The sequence below is a fragment of the Xiphias gladius genome, unplaced genomic scaffold (genome assembly GCF_016859285.1).
Source record: "Xiphias gladius isolate SHS-SW01 ecotype Sanya breed wild unplaced genomic scaffold, ASM1685928v1 HiC_scaffold_1480, whole genome shotgun sequence".
Classification (NCBI taxonomy): Eukaryota; Metazoa; Chordata; class Actinopteri; order Istiophoriformes; family Xiphiidae; genus Xiphias; species Xiphias gladius.
In genome coordinates, this window is record NW_024401811.1 from 150,305 (window position 1) to 170,897 (window position 20,593).

Below are 20,593 nucleotides of genomic sequence, written 5' to 3' on the forward strand. Positions count from 1 at the left end.
TTCTGTTATTGTCTGTTTTATATCACAGTAAACTAAACATTTTGGGGTTTTATCACAGATAATAGAAAACTGAATCTCTTTGGGTTTTAAACTGTTGGTCAGACCAAACAAGACGTCTGAAGACGTCACCTTGGATATTTTTCACAGTTTTCTGACATTTTATCAAGCAAAATAATTTTCTGATTAATCAGTTATTCAGATGACTGACTGTATAACTCAGATAACTGTGAGTTGGAGCCGTCCTTGTGAATATTATTATAATTTTTCAGTAACGACCGGTTTTCTCACAGTAAAGGACCTCCTGATGAGGAACATTTGATCAGTCAACTCAGTCCCACCAACACCGTCCGGCTGCCCTAAATACTGGAACCAAATGTGGATTAATCTGCTGCTGAGAACTGTTTACCAAGTGCACTGTTTCCCTCTGTTTGAGTAAAGCTTGATGAAAACTGCAGTGAGCAGATGTTTTGGGACATGACTGAGCCTTTTTAAAAAGGAAACTATATATCTATGAGGTTTTTTAAAGATTTACATCTTCAGCAGGAACCAATGAGCTCGGAGCTCAGAGCCACAGACAGGAGAGAAGTGAGAGATGCACTGACACACCGGTGGTTTGAGTCTGTACATGGACGTGGATATTACCTATGGCTTTTGCTGTGAGAGGTTGTTTATGGTTCTCTGTAGCTCAGTGATTTGTACTCTCACCTCACTCAGAGGAAGTTGCTCACCGGGCTCACATGCTGAAAACCTTTCTGGCTTCTGGGGTTTTCGGCCCACAGAGTAGACTTCCTCTAGCTGAACTGTTAATTTCCATAAAAGAGTTTAATCATACAGCTCTGAGAGCTTTCAGTTTTATTGGGCTATAATTCTGACAGAGCAAAGAGCCATTTCTGTCAGAAGAAATTGTTCACCACTTTACAGATGTTAATTTTCTAATGATTGCGTATAGAGAAAAAAGTCTTTTTGGGTCAGTATGCATCATGTGATGCTGTAGGACCTAGTATGGCCACTACACCAAAGTCAAGCCCATTGCTGCTCCTGCAGGTTTTGGATTTCCACACTATTACTTTATTCTACAGTAGTTAAAGGGGCACTGCAGTGATTAAGTGCTTTACTACCAAAGGGTTGGGAAGTTTGCAAGAGTGAGATTAAAAACAGACGAGGTGGAGATTGCCTGACCTTTAATCCAAAAACACTGGTTCCTACATTTCACCTTGATGCACCTGGATAGTGTCTTTGATTAGAGCCTCCCTGTAAACAGCTTCGTCTTCAAACGCCACACCTACAGTTTGTAACTCAGACTGCATGATAGACATCTGTGGTCTGATGATATCCCTATGGCATCATCACTATGAGGGTTTATTTCAGTTCCCCTCAGAGCCATAAAAGAAATTAAACTGTTTTCACGGGCAGAGTAGTTCTCCAAACGACGAGTAAACCGAACTCTTTAAAAAAATTGGTTCCTCTGTAATATCAACGAGACAATGACAGGTCTCCATGGCACTACATTCACTGTTCATGAACAGGAGAACGCTTTTATTATGACCTGCACCAACTCATTACTGTGGAGAGCTCACTCTCTCTGAACAACACAGCAGAAACTCAGCTCAGTACTCACCTCTAATTTGGTATCACAGCAGAACCACAATAGAATCTCAGTGAGAACTTCCTGGACCCAAACAGTGCAACTGTCCCTGGGGAGCCAGACCTCCAGAAGCCCCAACTTCACTGTGTGTCCGTGGCTTTTTGGTTATGTGATAACTTGCAAATTTGATTAGGAATTTGCACCACTAAAGTACAAAACCAACTGGGTTATTATTATGTAATCCTGTGGCTCTTGTGTCAATATCTGGTCTTTACAATTCTATCACCACATTAGCTAGAGTATAGGATGACCCTTATTATAACCCCCCTTCTCCAACATCTGTTTAAGAGAAAAAGACTGTTTGAGGAAAGGAAACATTTTGACACTCGTCCAGTTGGAAAGTTTCCACGAGATCCCGTCAATCCAACGAGAAGAGAGTCTTCATCACCGAAGCCTTTTCTCCAGTAGAAGTGGAACATGAAATTGTTAAGTTTAGGTTTATTTGGACCCGAATGCAGACACGGACACAACAAGTTGGATGAGGATGATGGGTTTATTTAGGATAAAGAGTGATAGTTACGAAGGAGGAGATGGAGGCAGGCTTAGGCAGGGGACAGGCGCGCTGATGAGAGAGGTGGGGAGCTGAGGCTGGGTGAAGCAGGTGGCTTGTAGGCTTGGAGAGTGAAAAAGGGCGGCAGAGGCGGCGTGGACTGATGAGGGAACTCGGCAAAGCAGTGGACACTGGTAATCCTCCGCACAGGAGAAAACTATCAATAATCAGCGCAAGGAAAAATGTGAAATGTCTCTAGTATTCAAGATACAGGGAGAGTAACTACCACTGAATCCGGTGGACCAATCTGGCGAAGGGTAGATCAAGAGCCAGTCTACTTATACTGCAAGATTGATAAGTGGACTGGAGACAGGTGTGGAGATGAACCGATGGCCAGGTGAGGGAGAGCCGAGCCCACGCCACACACACACACAGACGGGAGGTTAATACACAAAGAGACAGTGAGAGAACACGGAGTCACGACTGGAGCCGTGACAGAAATACAGTGCTACATAAAACCCACATCAGTGTATCTTGTCTCTCAGCCACAGACTCTCACTGTCTACTGTCAGTCTGTTGAAGGCCAGAATCATTTTCTCTGACATTCAGTATCTTTCAGGCTTCAGTCTTTCTGAGCTCATCATCTGTGACAGCTGTGATTCTCGGCTGTTGGACAGATTCTCTCCCTGGTTCTTTTCTGCAGTGAAGACGTCGGAGACGCTGTGAACTCGTTTTCACTCGTCATGATTTTATTTAAAACAGAAATTCTTGCAGGTTAAACTGGACTAACCAAACGCGTTCAGTGCTGACTGACTCTAACAGACTCACTATAAACAGACTGAAAACACTCCGTAGCTTAACAACATTAAGGCTACAAACATCCCATAATGTATCACTCTCTGTACACTCACACACATTCAAAAAGTGTATCTGATGTTTTCAACACATGATTGTTTAGTCCTCAATCATAGGTCGACGACCACTTTTTCAAAAACTAATTTACATTAAAAAAATATAGTCTTACATTCAGGACAATATGGTATTTTTGTATATATTTGGTTCACATGGTGCTTTTTTCCTACTAAAGCGTTGGTTCATCAAATTGCCACAAACTAACTGACATACTGAACTCCTGGGGCAGGTAGTATTCCAGTACAGGAGTCCTGGTTAGTTACTGGTCTCCCAACAAAATATGAAGAAGCTGCCATCTACAGTGTGCTGTGTGTTCTGTATATGATGGAAGTCACAGGGCTTTTGCTCATAAAGCAAATCACAGTGACACACACTGCTCTAGATTTCCACCAGGTTTAGCTTCCTAAAGTTCAAACAAATTATACTTTGACCCTCAAACATGCCGACCCCAGTCTTCCCCCATCAAAATGGAAATACACTGCACCTTGTGCAAACTATGTGTGCTTGCACTTTAGTGTGTGTAAGCCATATTAGAGGCAACAGTGGCCAATCAGGAAAGTTTTGCCCCAAGGACCCCAGACAGGAGAACCTAGCTCTATCTGAGCCTATTTCTGTTCTCAGCCCACAGAGATCAAACTGAGGTCCATCTGAACCAACGGACAGAGAACAATTACTAGATTTATTTAAATGTTGGACCATTTGTCACATTGGATTCATCCCTTTGAGCTGTTTGTTAGTGTTCATGGTAGTAACAGTTTTGTTGACAGAGGGCTGTAGTGACACAACAGGAAGAACAGCATTTTGCTTCCAGTCTGTGTCTGCTCAACAACCAGTAACCAGGAGTCCAACAGCTGCCAAGCCACTGTCTGACTGCCATCAAGAGTATCAGTACTTCAACACCATCAGATTAGTGCGGTCCAAAAACGAACACACAAGTCTTTTCTCCTGGTAATATTGTGACTTAGATACATACGGTGTTTACAGTGCTACAGACAGCTTCCAGGATATAGCCATTTGCTTCCACCCAAAAGTCAGACACAATAAAAACTTTCACCTTCTTGACTTTAATACTGTTGGTCACGAAAGTGACTGTCAGCCATATAGATGGAAAACCTTAAACAGTGTTACAGATTCACCTAGTGCTGTGTAGATTGTGGACTGAGTAGACTCAAAGCTCAATAGCCTGTTATCCTGTGGATATTACTCCTGCTGCTTGTGGACGAGCTGACGACTTTTAGTGCCTGTTTTACATTTTGATTTAAATACTTTTATCATCTCCAGGTTTTTTCTCTTTTATGTAGCCTACAGGTTGTCTGTAAAGATTCCTAGTCATCCAGGTCATGGTATTTTGAGTGTTTTAAGGAAACTGGACTTGCTTGAGGCCCTTGAAGATGTTTCAGCTCTCATCCGGAAGGCTTCTTCAGTTCTGACTGACTGGTGGGGAGTCCTTGGTATTTAATCTCTGTGGGGTTATTAAAACCTTGAGAATCGTTGAGGTCACATGTGAGTCGTTGGGGTCACATGAGTCATGGTGTCAATGGGTGTTAAACTGCCTAGGGAGGGATCTCAGGACTGCATTGTAAGTGGCTGATAAGAGATGTCATAGACCACCTCCTCTTTTTAGTGATGGTCATTCCAGTTTGACGTAGATAGCTACTTTCACTCCTCTTTCAAACCTTCAGTCTTCTCTGGCCAAAATGTGAACAGTTCTTTCCTCAAATGAGCGTACCTTGTCCTGCAGATCTGGGTGTATGTTGAGTCCTGACCTGAGGAGAGGGTTCTCTTGTGTTGTGCCATGCATTTATGAAGCAGTTGTTTTCTTTTGCCCAGGTCTGTGCATTCCTTGCTGCATTGAACTGCATACACTACATTGCTCTGCTTATGTCGGGTGTTTTGTCCTTAGGGGTGGACAAGCGTCTGCTTCAATATGTTACTGGGCCTCTCACTGCACAGCAATGCGGTGTTAAAGATCCCCCTGAACTTTTTTTAGATACTCCTGCAACGTAAGGAATAACAATGTTGTTCCGTTTATTGTTGTTTTTTTCTCTGTGTATCTTTTTGTGGTTTTGATGAAGGCCCAGTTTGGGTAACCACATGTTTTAAGTGCTTCCATGATGTGTTTTTGCTCCTTCTCCCCTCGGTCCTTGTGGGCACGTTTTGGGCCTCATGGCGTAAGGTCCTGATAACCCCAACTTGTGCTCCAGTGGGTATATCAGTCTGTTTATCAGTCAGTACACCAGTTTGTATATCAGTCAGTACATCGGTCTGTACAGTATCAATATGTATCAGTTTTTCTAAGTGCTATACAAAGGAAACTGGACTTGATTGTGGTTCTTGAAGATGTTGAACCTCCCATCCTAAAGGCTTTGTTCTGAGCTCAGTTGTGTAGGGTTCTGATAACCCCCAGCGTGTATTCCAGTGGGTGGTGAAAATCAAAGAGTAAATATTGATCTGTTTGTGTGGGTTGTCTCTATACTTCAATGTTGAGGCGTCTGTCATCTTCAATGTGCACTGCACAGTCCGAGAAGGCCAGACTATTTTCTTTGACATCCTCACGAGGGAACTTGATTTTGTTGTCCACTGCACTGATGTGTTCTGTGAAGGCTTCCACTTCCTGTGTTTTGATTTTGACCCAGGTTTCATCCACGTACCTAAACCAGTGGCTGGGAGCATCTCCTGCGAAGGAAATCAGGGCTCTGCTCTCTAATTCTTCCATTTAGAGATTGGCCACTATTGGAGACACCAGTGAGCCCCTGGCAGAGCCTTGCTTCTGTCTGTTGAAACTCTTATTATATTGGAAATAGGTGGTAGTCAGGCAGAGTATGAGCAGCGTATATATGTGGTCTGAGGTAAGGCTGGTTCTGTTGGACAGAGTGCTGTCCTGTAGCAGGTGTTTCCTTACAATCTTTGCTGCTTCCGGGATGGGAATGTTTGTGAAGAATGAAGAGACAAGCTCACAAACACAAGCGATAGGAAACCATGGTTTCATCTGATAGCCTACAAGTTCATACTTTTGGAAGATAATGAAGCATATAGTTTTACTCCAAGTCCATACTGGTATATCATGTCAGTGTGCCCTACACTCTGTGCCCTGAAAGGTGTACAACACCCAATACTGGAAAAACTGGATATTCTGGATACATTTAGAGGTCCGGAACCAGGTATACCGAAAAACGTAATACTGGAACCTCCTGGCACTACTTCAGAGTCAGGTGTTTGTGTGGTCGCACCTCACTTTCATCTCTGTATTTAAATGGTAAATGGACTGCACTTATATAGCGCTATTCTAGTCTTATCGACCACTCAAAGCGCTTTACACTACTGCCACCTTCACCCATTCACACACACACACTCACAAATACTTATGACGCAGCCATCAGGGGCAATTCTGGGTTTGGAGTTTCAGTGTCTTGCCCAGGAAACTTCAACATGTGAAACTTGAGGAGCCTGTCAAACCACCGACATACAATTAGTGGACGACACGTTCTACCTTTTGAGCCACAGCCACCCTTTAGACCTGATTATTGGAGTAAACACCCAGAGTTCCGGATGATGCTTTGCTCTTTCACACCATGCTAACACTGTGTGTGTGTGTGTGTGTGTGTGTGTGTGTGTGTGTGTGTGTGTGTGTGTGTGTGTGTTTCAGGTGTGTGATGCGGCGGCTGCGTTGTGGTAGCCACGAATCGTTGCTAAGCGCTGGCTGTGTGTCGTCTCTGGAGCTCAGGATGGACCAATCGGTGATCATCAAACCAGTTCACTCCTCCCTGCTGGGACAGGACTACTGCTTCGAGGTCACACACATACCACACACAGTACACACTTTTAAAACACAATGAAAACACAGCCCGCACGCTGACCCTCGTGTTTCCGTGGTGATGACCTCTGACCATCTGACTCCTAGGTAACGACCTCGACAGGCACCAAGTGTTTCTCGTGTCGTTCGGCAGCAGAGAGAGATAAATGGATGGAGAACCTGCGACGAGCCGTTCATCCCAACAAAGACAACAGCAGGAGGCTGGAGAATGTCCTGACAGTGTGGGTCATCGAGGCCAAAGACCTGCCTGCGAAGAAAAGGTATGGGTGCCCTTAATCCAAAATCTATCGCACTATATGTTACTCTAGCATGTACAGATAGAGGACGCTACACCTGAAATCGGTAACAATAGTATTTATACTACAGGTACTTCTGTGAGCTGTGTCTGGATGACAGTCTTTATGCTCGGACGTCATGTAAACTGAAGACTGACAACATATTTTGGGGAGAGCGTTTCGACTTCAGCAGTCTGCCCTCCATCAGCGCCGTCACCCTCCATCTCTACAAAGACACTGACAGGAAGAGGAAGAAGGACAAGAGCAGTTACGTCGGGTTGGTCAACATCCCTGTCGCCACGGTTACCAGCAGACAGCTGGTGGAGAAGTGGTACTCAGTGAGTACTCCTAGTACAAGTCGGGGTACGTACACTGTGTTTGTGTGTTTCAGTTTTTGGGTTTGAACTCGCAACATCAAGTTTATTCTTGAACATAGAGATATTAGTTTACAAAACAACCTTAACTCAAGGTCCACTTATGCACTTATTCCACACACCAGCACATAAAGTTATCTCATTTGTCATGACATGTTAGGAAGGGAATGAATTTTTAAGGCAACATGGACAAAAAGTTCTAATTAAAATGGAAAGTTGGACATCTACAATTTGGTAACAGCTGGGCCAATCTATCTGCTGGGGAAGATCATGTGATACAATTTAAATCAGTTAATAAATCAATCAGTCAGTCCTTCTTACATACATCATTATACAAGTTCAGTTAGTAGTGAATTGCTACATTGCCATGGTACAGAATGCGTGCTTCTATGTGCAAACAGGATTTAAAACGTTAAAAAATATAAATATGTATCTAAATCTAAAGTTAAAGTAGAATTCAAGTTAGAATCAAAGTTAAAAAGTAGAATCAAGAATAAAAGGGAGATAGCACCACTGATAAAGAGTCGTAGCATCATGCGACATGATAACAACTCTGTCGTGCCTTTTTACACTTACATTTAATAATCTTTGAGACACTTTGTCCAGACCAACGTACAAATGAGGTTCAGCCAAAGCAGTTCAAGGAGAAGTCTCAACACTCAGTTCATGTTCCACAGGACAAAAAGCCACAAGGCTACACATGTTTTTGTTTGTCTAGAGACAACTGAGAGTTAGAGATTGAGAGAAAGAAAGGTTATATTAGGCGAGTAGGTACTCACTGAAGAGGCAAGTCGTAAGGACATGTTTGAAGACAGAGAGGGATTCCGCTGGTCCAACCAAGTTCAGTTTGTTCCACCACTGAGGAACCACGCAGGAGAAGAGTCTGGAATGAGATGTCTTGCCTTGCAGTGACAGCAGGACTCTCCGTTGTTCATTTGCCGATCATACTGATCCAGAAGGCTCATTTACCTGAATGAGGGTGTTCAGGTGGGTCCTGTGGTCACTGTGTAGGAGAGCATTCGTGACTTGAACTTAATGTGAGCAGCAACAGGACCGCCCCCCCCCCCAAATCACTCAGGAGTCAAATCAGTTATAGGCCGATTACAGAATGTAACGAATCCTCCAGGAATAATGATCATCATCATCATCATCATCATCATCATCATCATAGTAATAATAATAATAGCCCTGTTGTGTTTCAGGTAAGTCCTCTGCGCCGACAGTGCGTATCAAAGCTCGGTATCAGAGTATCGTCATTCTACCGATGGAGCAGTACAAAGAGTTTGCGGAGTACATCAGCTCCAACTACCTGCTGCTTTGTAACACACTGGAAGCCTCCATCAGTCTGAGAGCTAAAGAGGAGCTGGCTGCTGCGCTCGTCCACATCCTGCACAGCACCGGGAAAGCAAAGGTAACCACAACCTCCTCAAAATAAAACCATTACATCCTGTACAGCACCTGGAAAGACGGGGGGTTCAGCCGAATGGTCATTTTTGCTTAGGAAGGTTCTTCACTGATTGAAACGACCCGAGTTTCTAAGTGGCAGCCACGATAAGAGCTGGTCGAATTCGCTAAATGCTAGGAGAGGAGCTTCAGTACTTCCTTTCTTATCTCCTTTAGCATAGGATACCCTGGACTTTCCTTTACAAAAGGAAAGGAGATAATGCCTTCCCACAATTCCTTCCGGCATCAATATTTATTGACCCACGTATATAACATCCGCTGTCATATTATTACGTAGCCTAGTGTAAGTGCAGTCAGATTCTCTCAGCACCGTGGTTGTCTAGTCCTAAATCCTTATGAATTCTCCTTCACCTCCATCTCCTCGATGGAAAACGTCACAAGGTCAAGGAAAAGTGGTTAGGAAAGGACATATGACGTACATTTTTTTGACTAGTCGACTGTAGCCGTGGTCACTATACCTACTATCATAACCCCACTCACTATACCTGACCCCACCCACCTTCAAAGCAAAACCTCTTCATCCGGCACAGCTTTGAGAAAGCCAAAGGTGACCACGGCCACTACTATCACATTCTCTTGCACCCTCCCCTTCAGAATAAAACGATTCCATCCTTCACAGCACCGGGAAGCCACGGTCACCACAGCCACCTTCCAAGACCCCGCCCTCACCCTTCCCACCTACAGGCTAATCAGGATGACTTTTGATCCCCGTTTGCAGGACTTCCTGACAGACTTGATGATGTCGGAGGTGGACCGTTGCCGTGACAACGACCAGCTGATCTTCAGAGAGAACACGCTGGCGACGAAAAGCATCGAAGAATACCTGAAGCTGATTGGACAGAAGTACCTGCAAGATGCCCTTGGTACACCAAACTCTGCACACTGAGATCTGTGTGTGTGTGTCCTATTTATTGTTTATTTATATCAATTGACCGCTAACTATGATCAATCGATATAAATACCTGTACCTGTAGAACTGACCGAGTGTTAGCAAAGAGCTTAAAAAAAGAACAGTCAATTTGTAAACTCAGGTGTTCCTCTCTATGGTCAGGTGAGTTCATTAAAGCTCTGTACGAGTCCGATGAGAACTGTGAGGTCGACCCATCTCGCTGTTCGACCTCAGACCTCGCAGAGCATCAGGCCAACCTGAGGATGTGCTGCGAACTCGCCTTCTGCAAGATCCTCGACTCATACAGGTACACACACGTTTACAGAAATACACACTGTAAACGCCCACGATGGCGGTGAAAACATCTTGTCTGTCATATTAACCCCAGTTTATAATACTATCCGAACAGGGTCTTCCCCCGGGAGCTGAAGGAGGTGTTTGCGTCATGGCGACAGGAGTGCGGTAACCGAGGGCGACCCGATATCAGTGAGCGTCTCATCAGCGCCTCGTTGTTCCTCCGCTTCCTGTGTCCGGCTGTGATGTCACCGTCGCTATTCGACCTTATGCAAGAATACCCTGACGAGCGCACGGCGAGAACTTTAACCCTCATCGCCAAAGTCATCCAGAACCTCGCCAACTTCAGCAAGTAGGTCTGGGCTTTTACTGTGAAGGACCGGGAGGCTTATAAGTGTAAAGAAGCTGGGGGGCCTTTGCAGTGATTATTATGAAACACTTCTACCTAAATGTGTTACCTGTATGTTTACCTGTTGCTGCAGGTTCGGCACTAAAGAGGAGTACATGCTTTTTATGAATGACTTTGTGGAGCGGCAGTGGAGCAGCATGCAGCGTTTCCTGCAGGAGATCTCGAACCCAGACGGACTGAACCACACCGCCGGCTTCGACGGATACATCGACCTCGGCAGAGAGCTGTCCAGTCTGCACGCCCTGCTGACCGAGCTCGACCAGGTAACACACCTGACCGGGCCTTTTCTGGCTTTTGACTCGGTTTTAAGCAGGTAAAATTCTCCAGTTATTGGACAGTTTTCCAGTTGTCATGTCAGCTTTTGAGAAGATCTTCTTTAGATTTTCAAATGGGGAGAATATAACAATTTCACAATAGAATTCCAACTTTTATTTTTTAAAACGAGTATGAGTATAATAGTCTCAGAAATCCCGCGTGACCTGTCTGTCTGTTGGATCCGATGCTGATGTGGATCACAAATTTAGATCACTTCAGTTTATGATCCAGACACCAGCAATGAGTCAGCAGATTTCTCAACCTCCTCTTACGTAAAGAACATACTCTCTGTGGTGAATCTAAGTCTGACACAGTCTGATGTTTTGTTTCGACACATAAAGTGCATCTCAGTAATTAGTTGGGGTATTTCTGTGATTGGACGTTAGTCGACCTGAACGTGACCAGTAACGCTGCGGTATTTACACTGGACCGCTGTATCTAACACACTAACATGATTGCTTATAGACCTACACTGACCTGATCCTACCTGGACAGGTGAACGCGGAGGAGCTGCTGCTACCTGCAGATCCAGTTAATCTGACTGAGTGAAACCGTTGTGGTTCATTTTTCTGTTTCCGGGGTGATTTTATCAGTGCTAAATAATCATCATCATGTTGCTGTGAACACCTGGGATTTGTGATGTAGCGGAAATTTTTGTTTTTCTTACAGAAATCTGAGTTTATTCAAATGTATTTTCTGTTAAATTATTACCGGAAAGTACAATAATCCTTCCCAAAGTACTGTCACTTTACTGTTCATAGAAATCAAGCGCTTAACTGTACCTCTAACATGGACTAATTGTTACCTGTCTCTCTCCTTCCTCTCTCTCTCTACCTGTCTCTCTCTCTCTCTCAACTCTCTCTCTCTCTCTCTCTCACATACCTGTCCCTCTCTCTCGCTTTCCTGTCTCTCTCTACCTGTCTCTCTCTCTTTCTTCCTGTCTCTCTCACCTACCTCTCTCTCTATCTGTCTGTCTCTCTCACATACCTGTCCCTCTCTCTCTACCTGTCTCTCTCGCCTTCTTCTCTCTCGCCTTCCTGTCTCTCTCTACCTGTCTCTCTTGCTTTCTTCCTGTCTCTCTCACCTAACTGTCTCTCTCTTTCTCACCTAACTGTCTCTCTCTCTCTCTCCTACCTGTTTCTCTCTCCTACCTGCCTCTCTCTCCCAAATACCTGTCCCTCTCTCTCTACCTGTCTCTCTCGCCTTCCTCCTGTCTCTCTCTCTCTCTCTCTCTCTCTCTCACCTACCTGTCTCTCTCTCCTTCCTGTCTCTCTCTACCTGTCTCTCTTTCTTACTTCCTGTCACTCTAACCTACCTGTCTCTCTCTACCTGTCTCTATTGCTTTCTTCCTGTCTCTCTCACCTAACTGTCTCTCTTGCTTTCTTCCTGTCTCTCTCTCCCAACTGTCTCTCTCTCGCTCTCCTTCCTGTCTCTTTCTTCCTGTCTTTCTCTCTCTCTCTCCTACCTGTCTGTGTCCAGTCGTCTCTGTCGAAGCTCAGTCCTCTTCCTCGGATCCTCAGAGACGTGTCGGGAGCGCTGGCTAACCCGGGGGGCGTGGCCAACGCGGGGGGCGTGTCTGTTTCATCTCCAGAGCCTCAGCGGGTGGCGTCTCCGCCCCCACTGTCCCCGCCCCCTCTGTCCCCTCCGCTCTCCCCCCCCCTGGCCACCTGTAATCCCTCCATCGGCCTGCAGGGCGTCGTTGGACTGGATGGAGGGTTAGCATCACTTGTTTCTGTTTAACATCGAGTATTAACACATCAAAATATTTAATTTTACATAATTCATTTACTTTGTGGTTGCTATGATGACAAAGCATTACATCCTCTGATAATTAGCAAACACTCACTAATTAAGCGATCAATAATCTAAATTCTGTGTGTGTGTGTGTGTGTGTGTGTGTGTAGTTTGGTGGATTTTACCAGACTTCCGTCTCCGACTCCAGAAAACAAAGATTTGTTTTTCGTCACCAAAGGATCCAGTCTGCAGCCTGCATCAGGTGACCTTTGACCTCTGTTCTTTATCTCAATGGCTTCCATATCTCCTGATCTCACGCTCTGATTTCGGACCTCTAAACCCCTCTTGTGCTGCTGATGTCACTTCCTGTAGGCCTGCAGGGCTCTCCGGCTCCGAGCTCTTCCTACTCGGAGCCCAATGAGAATGAGGCGGGGTTTGAAGTGTCCAATGGGGGCAGGAGGGAGGGGCTGGAGTTGACCAATGAGAGCCGCAGCCTGTCTCTGGTCGACCTGCAGGACTCCTCGCCTAGCGACGGCCTCGACGACAGCCAGTGGCAGCGCAGGACGGGGCTCCTCCCCCTTTCCTTCCAGAACCCAGTGTATCACATGACCACCACGTCCTCCCGGCAACCACAGCAGCAGATGGATGCCACACCCTCAGACGGCTCGGTGGGGTCACAGGGAAACACCGATGACAGAATCGCCATGGCAACCAAGCCGGCGTTTCTTACCCAAATGTCCGTGGGGCTGGGAGGGGGAGAGAGGGGTGAGAGGGGGGATAGGACGTCGGCCTTGTCGAGTAGCAGCAGTGGAGAAGAATACTCGAGACGAGCTCTCTCTCTGACCGAGACTCTGACAGGTACAATAATATAACATAATTTTAATATTTAACTTTAACCCTTTCGTGTATGAATTACGAAAGCCTGCATCAAGATTTTTTTCCTTTGTGTTTTTATTCTTCATTTTATTCTTCTTTAGACATCAAATCAGTAACATTTAGGACAACAAACCAGTAATTCACAATGTCAGAAGCAGAAAATAGCAATCATGTGTCCACTAAAGTGTAGTGGACACATGATTGCTATTTTCTGCTTCTACCTAATCAATATTTGAGAAATATAACAATAATGTTGTTCTTTAGATATTATTTGTTATCACCAAATTTTTTTTAACCTGCAAGAGTCTTCTTCTATAGAAGGACTGGACAGATATTCCTGAGGTGCTTGGCATACAGGACATTTGGTCGGCCATCTTGGATGCTGGCAGGGGTTGAAGTGGGCCAGAATGATCCGGAACGCCATTCCAGCACCTTTGATTAATAAGTACATAAATCTGATTGGCAGTTTGATCTGTATTAATGTCAGACGAGTTCATTTTTCATGTGCTGCAGCTCCTTCCAGCTGATGCCATGGAGATACTCACTCAACAAATCGGAAAGTAATGTCACCCCCCCCCCCATCTAAAAAAAAAAACAAAAAACACACATCCTTTATCAGTTCTCAACCATAGTCGGACTGACCATGAGGCATACCAGGACAAATCCCAGTGGGCCACTGCATTGGTGGCCTGGTGGACCATCAAAATATCCATATCTCTTTACTGGCTCTGTGTGTGTGTGTGTGTGTGTGTGTGTGTGTGTGTGTGTGTGTGTGTGTGTGTGTGTGTGTGTCATTCGGGGTGATGATAAGAGCGTGTACGCAGCACTGACCTAGACAGTGAGTATTTTTGGGGACTGGGCTTAACTGGCCAATCAAAACCAAGTTTCACTCAATCAGGTTCAACTTGGTGGCTGCCAATGGTGTTTTCAAGGACTGTCCGCTGTAGTGACTGATATGCAGCTACACCATCCAATCCCAGGCAAATACAAGAAACTGGCTTTTGAATAGCTGTCAGTGGCAATAAATTATTGACTCTTGAATCTTAAATCATATCCAACTTTAACACAATCTAACTTTAATATTACATTTACATTTTACATTTACATTGACTCATTTGACCACCGCTTTTATCCAAAGCGATTTACAAGTGAGGAATAACACTAAAAGCTTCAGTACGGTAGGAGACCTTGATTTAAGTGCTAAATATTATATCTATTCAAAAGACAGAGGAGATCAGATAAAGAAGTGCACCGACAGTGAACAGTAAGTGCGAGTTCAATTCACTTTTTTTTTTCTTTTCTAGTTAGGCCTGTTAGAGGTGTTAGAAAAGGAGGTACTCTCGGGAGAGATGAGTCTTCAAGGGGTTCTTGAATAAAGAGAAGGACACCCCTGCTCTAGAAACATTTGGTAGCTTGTTCCACCATCAGGGAACCACAAACAAGACCAGTCTGGATGGGGTTCCCTTGTGTGCAGGGATGGCGACGCCAGATGATGTTCATTGGAGGAACTCGGTGGCCGAGAAGGAGCATAAGCCCTTATACTGAGTTCAGGTAGATGGCTACAGACCCAGAAGTCACTCTGTAAGATGGCCATGGGTAGCCAGTGGAGGTCAATGAGCAGCAGAGTGACGTACGCTTTGAGGCTGATCGAAAACCAGATGCACAACCGCATTTTAGATGATCTTTAAGGGTTTATCTGTACGTGAACGGAGACCTGCTAGAATGGTATTGCAGTAGTCGAGGCAAGAGATAACCATGGCCTGTACCATGAGTTGGGTGACGTACTGAGTCAAGTAAGGCCTGGTTTTTCTTATTTTGTATAGTGCAAAGTGGCACGGCCAGGAGACAGAAGCAATATGGTCAAAGGAAGACAGCTGGTCATCAAATATGACATCCAGGTTTCTCGTTCTTGGTGGGGTCAGGGATGAGGCGACTTTAATGTTGCTATTGTGATGGAGAGATTGATTGGCTGAGTTCAGTCTTAGAGAGAGATAGTTGAAGGTGGCGTTCCCTCATCCATTTGGATATGTCTGAGAGGCAGGCTGAAATGCTTGCTGAGACCATGGGGTCATCTGTCACAGAAAATAGAGCTGTTTCACTGGAGTGACCGCTCTTAAAGCCCAACTGACCTGAATCAAGGAAGGCGCTCCATGAGAAGAATTCTGAGAATAGTTTGAAAACCACCCTTTCGATAGCCTGAGGTAACTCAACTAAAATTGGGTCAAATGAAGGCTTTTTGAGAGTTTACCACGATCTGACTTTAATAATACGATCTAATTTTAATATTGAATAACTTGAATGTCTAAATTTAATACGATCTGACTTTAACTAACTTGGACAGTGAGTGAATGAAGCTTGTTTGTCACGCTCTCCCAACATCTAAGGACAAAATAAAATTATTTAAAAAAAGAAAAGCTAAAACAATAAACCGCATTGGCCTGAATATAGGACGACCCTGATTGTAAGATGAAACCCCCCCACTTTACCAACATCTGTTTTTGTTGTATTGTTGTTGCTCTTCTCCCTCAGGTAGCTCGGCCCCCCCCCGTCAAAACTCCTCAGGTCCTCAGAGACGCATTGACCAGCCTCCTCCCCCAAACTCCGCTCCCCCAGGACCTCCACGAGGCCGGACACCCCCCAGCATGCTAGGTGGCGGTGGCGGGGGCTCTGCCTACCCTCCTCGCCCTGCCTCCGGCAGTATGATGTCATCGAGCCCCGATTGGCCGAGCAGCGGCCAGTCACGCCTCAGACAGACGTCATCATCGTCTAAGGGAGACAGCCCTGAGAAACAACGTCCTGCTGCCAAGGTAACCAGGCAGTTACCATGGTAACCAGGCTGTCGCCATGGGTAACCTTTCATCTGACCTCTGACCAGGGGTCAATGTTACAATAATGCAACGTATTTTAGACAGACCAGACTCTATTAAGGCTTAAAATCATTTGTTGTTCATCCATTAAAGGTAAAATATCTACTTTTCCAAATTAAAATGTGTGAAAACAACTAGACCTATGTTAGATATTTTGTTGAGCTGTGTACTTAAATTATCCCAAATGTTTCCAGTGCTTTTCAAACTTAGAGAAATCCATAATCATAATCAAAATAACGGTCCGTTTCATTCAGTCTCTTGTCAATGGCGTCATTTCTCCTTCGGTATGTGTCAGCGTCGGGGTTGTCTGCCAGAAACGTCTCAAGTCTTCTTATCCAGTTTTAAGCCACGTGCAGACAATACACTTATCAGATCTTGGTCGAAATGAACTATATCTTTTAACAGGATGAAGGGTTTTGGTCATCGCACCTTCAAAGGGCTGTTTGAGGGTTCAGACCTGGTTTTAGGGTTCAGGTCAGAATCAACTGGGCTCCCAGCCCCTCCGAGACGTCATTTGTCTGCTGAACAGCGTTGGAGAAATACTGATTTTGAAACTGCTTTATTCAGTGTATTCATCGGATTTAATCCACCAAGTCTGTTTGTTTTGAAGAGGAAACCTCTGCGGATAACTCGGGTCCTGGTAAAAACCTCCTGAACAATTAACCCTGAAGGAATCCTGACTGGGTGTAGCTCACCGCAATGACGGCACCAAACTTCGTCTTTTGTTATTGTTTTGGTCGAGGACCTCTAGAGTCAGAAAATTACATATGGTGTGTTTCATTGCGATATTCCCACTTGGTATGTTGTTGAAATTCAGACATTAACTGATGAATTAATTGAAAAGTTGTGAGGGGCAGCAGTTTTTCAATGTGAATTTCTCACTAAACATATCTCCGATGTCCATTTTCGGCTGACAACGGCTGGTTAACATTAGCGTAACTACTAAGTGAAGTAGCAGGGAGCGCTGGGATCCGCTGTGTTTGTATCCTCTGTGTGACGCCATAGCAAGACTCAGCGTGTTGTATCAGTCATATTACAGGCGTCTCTGTTGCCTTGTTATTCATTACATGGGACTGATTTACAGTCCAGTAAAACTAATCAAGCAGGGAAGTCGAAGTTTCAATGCATGTTGCTATGGTGATACCATCAGTGTCTGTGTGTGTGCGTGTGTTCAGGCTCCCTCTCCCTGTGCATTGGATCGTACTGCGGCCTGGCTACTCAACATGAACTCTGCCTCCTCCTACGGCGAGACGGAAGAAGATCGTCATGACGACACCCTCATCGAGAAAGTAAGAGACTCCTCGTACTGGTGCTGCTGGTTCAGATGGTTTTACTGGTTCTGTTGGGTCTGACCCTGTGTGTGTGTGTGTGTCTGCCTGCGTGTAGTACCAGCAGGAGATTGCATTGCTGCAGGAGAAGTTGCGAGTTGCAGCGCTGCGTCAGGAGGAGTGTGAAGCTCGTCTGATGGTCCAAGATCAGCAGAACCAACGCATGCTGCAGGAGTACCAGGTCTGTAACACACCTAATTTACCTGACAGAGGAGCATCGTGACTCACCTGTAGAGAAGCTCTGCCGATGTGCACGATCACATGACACCGCTGGACCAATTGGAGCGTTTCTGTTTCAGGCTCGGTTGGAGGACACAGAGAGCCGACTGAGGAGGCTTCAGGACGACAAAGACCTCCAGATGAACAGCATCATCAGCAGGTCTGAACACCCGAGTGTCTGTCTGTCTCTACAAATGCCCGTATCTACATCTCCTCACCTGTCTGTCTGTACACCCGTGTACCTGTGTGTCAGTGTGTGTTGGACCAGCTGTATACAGTTACCAGTGTGACCTGTCACCTGTGCAGGTTGATGGCAGTGGAGGAGGAGTTGAAGAAGGATCACTCTGACATGCAGGCTGTGGTAGACTCCAAACAGAAGATCATAGAAGCCCAGGTAACTGCCTGTTTACCTGCCTGTTTACCTGTCTTTTTGTCTGTCTGTCTAATTTGGTGGTTAAACTTCCTTTAAATCACATTTCTAAATGTATTAAATGGTGACTGAATTTATTATATTGGTGTAAATGTTAATACTAATAGAGGACGGGCACGCAGCAAACAGCGAGACAACTACTAACTAATAATCAGACTAAAGTTTATTTTCTCCAACAAATTCTTAAACTGGAAAGGAAATCTGAAAGAAGACAGTTCGATTATCCAGAGTGCAGTATCTGCATCTTACAGGTACCAGGTGTCTGTCAGACTTATTTTTATATAGTGACATAAAACAAAGACTTCACAGCATTTCTGTCTGTCACAGCCTGAGAAACGTAACACTGTTTTTCCAATTTGCTGCTGTAGTTGCTGCTTGCTGCCTTTAGAGGGCAGTACAGTCCAAATGTCCAGTGTTTCAGCAGGTCTGTCCCAAAACCCACAGGTGTTCATGGGATGGCAGGTAGTAGACCGATTTGTCCCATGTCTGAAACATTCCAATCCACACTGCATGAACACTGATCCTAACACCACCTCCACACCAGTCCAACTGCTGGTGGTAATGGGTCTAGCAAATGGTTTTTACGACTGACATTTATCTGCACACAAGAAGAAGTTAAAGTTTAAGACGTGTTTAAATTTGAATATTATTATTCATGTTCGAAAATAGAGCTGCAGCCAACAGTTACTTTCATTAGTGATAAACCTACTGATTAGTTTCTCGATGAATTGTTTTGTCCATGAAACAGTGAAAAATGTTTAAAAAAACCCTCTTCAGATCAAAATCCAAAATATTCAGCTTATCATCATGTACAACAGAGAAGCAGCAAATCCTCACATTTGAGAAGCCGAAACAGTAAATATTTGGTTTTTATACTTGAAAAATGACTACAGCGGTATTCGATTATCAAAATAGTTGCCGATAATTTTCCTCTTGATCAACCAATTGACTGATCGATTAATTGACCAATCGTTGCAGCTCTGGTTCAAACACTAAAGGGTAATAACAGAACCTCCACGGATGGTTGTCAGGTAATGTTAATGGACTCTATTTTATTGATGATGAATATCCAACATCTCACACTGTCAGCATAAACATTAAATATCCTTCTATCAAAGATTTTGAGAAATATGTTCCATCCTTAAAACTTTATCTAACACAAACCATCAAAATGGAATCATGTTATGTATCTTTATGTACAGGAGACCCGCGTGTTCCTCCATAGTTTGATGTAATGTCGTCATTAATTGTTCTGATCCTCTCAGGTCCTGAATGTGCGTTAGTTTTTCGATGTCATCTGACTGTAAATGTAAAACTGTTTGATGTTTGATCATTTGTTCCAACAAATGCTCTGAGCCGGACTGAGCCATGTAATGTTTGTGTTTCTGTGAGTGACAGGACCCAGACCCTCATTAACCACGTGTTAATGAACCTCCACAATTGCAGGGCCTAACAGACACTGGAAACAGGTTGATGAGGCTAAATTAGGGGTTAGGATCAGGGGAGTGTCTCTTATTCAGTTTGCTGAGGGTGTTTTCTGACAACAGGAAGTGATCAGAATCGAGATGACGAATCTTTCTGCGACACGTTTACATGATTTTCACAATTCAATATTTTAATGTCTGAACAGGAATAGTACCAAACTCAAACTGTTGAAAACATCTACCATTCTGTCTCACCTGTCTCGCTCTCACCTGTCCGTCTCTCAGGAGAAGAGGATAGCAAGTCTTGATGCAGCGAACACTCGCTTGATGGCGGCTCTGACTCAACTGAAGGAGCGGTATGCTGTGACGTCACAGAGGAACGGTCTGTCTCCTAGCAACACATCGTCCCTGCAGATCACTGAAAACGGAGAGTTCCGCAACTCGGGCAACTGCTGAGCAACCTGCCGCTGAGTTCTGATTGGTTGTGACTGCAGGAAGGGGGAGGGGCTTAACTGCATGCGAGAGGCGGCCGAAGGCGGGATTGACTCATCCAGCACACTTTTTTTTTTAATCAACCAATCAACGCTGTCATAGTTAAACCGGAGACCTGTCAGTCAACCGTCACCTCTTACAGCGACGGATCTGACGTCTGATCTCTGACGGGACTGCCCCAGTTGCTAGGTTACCCCTCAGCTCCTGTGTTTGTTCTGCATGTTTCCTCTTAGAACATCTGACATCATATCCTATTTCCTTTTCTTACTTCCTGTTTAGAGCTGGACACTTCCAACAACCAAACTGAACATTCATTTATGACTCTACATCACCTGGAACATC

The 20,593-nt window shown here is 44.7% G+C and overlaps 1 protein-coding gene across 1 annotated transcript; it reads left to right on the top strand.

Moving 5' to 3' along the window:
• Positions 1-6,693: 6,693 nt before the first annotated feature.
• LOC120787510 (disabled homolog 2-interacting protein-like) lies at positions 6,694-20,215 on the top strand. The gene is made up of 17 exons (XM_040123201.1): positions 6,694-6,838; positions 6,949-7,121; positions 7,228-7,499; positions 8,713-8,921; positions 9,693-9,837; positions 10,026-10,170; positions 10,273-10,509; positions 10,640-10,829; positions 12,361-12,596; positions 12,786-12,877; positions 12,988-13,473; positions 16,021-16,298; positions 17,534-17,647; positions 17,745-17,867; positions 17,986-18,065; positions 18,212-18,299; positions 20,045-20,215. Exons 1-17 carry the CDS (start codon positions 6,701-6,703, stop codon positions 20,213-20,215), a joined length of 3,177 nt encoding a protein of 1,058 aa, XP_039979135.1. The 5' UTR covers positions 6,694-6,700.
• The last annotated feature ends 378 nt before the right edge of the window (positions 20,216-20,593 follow it).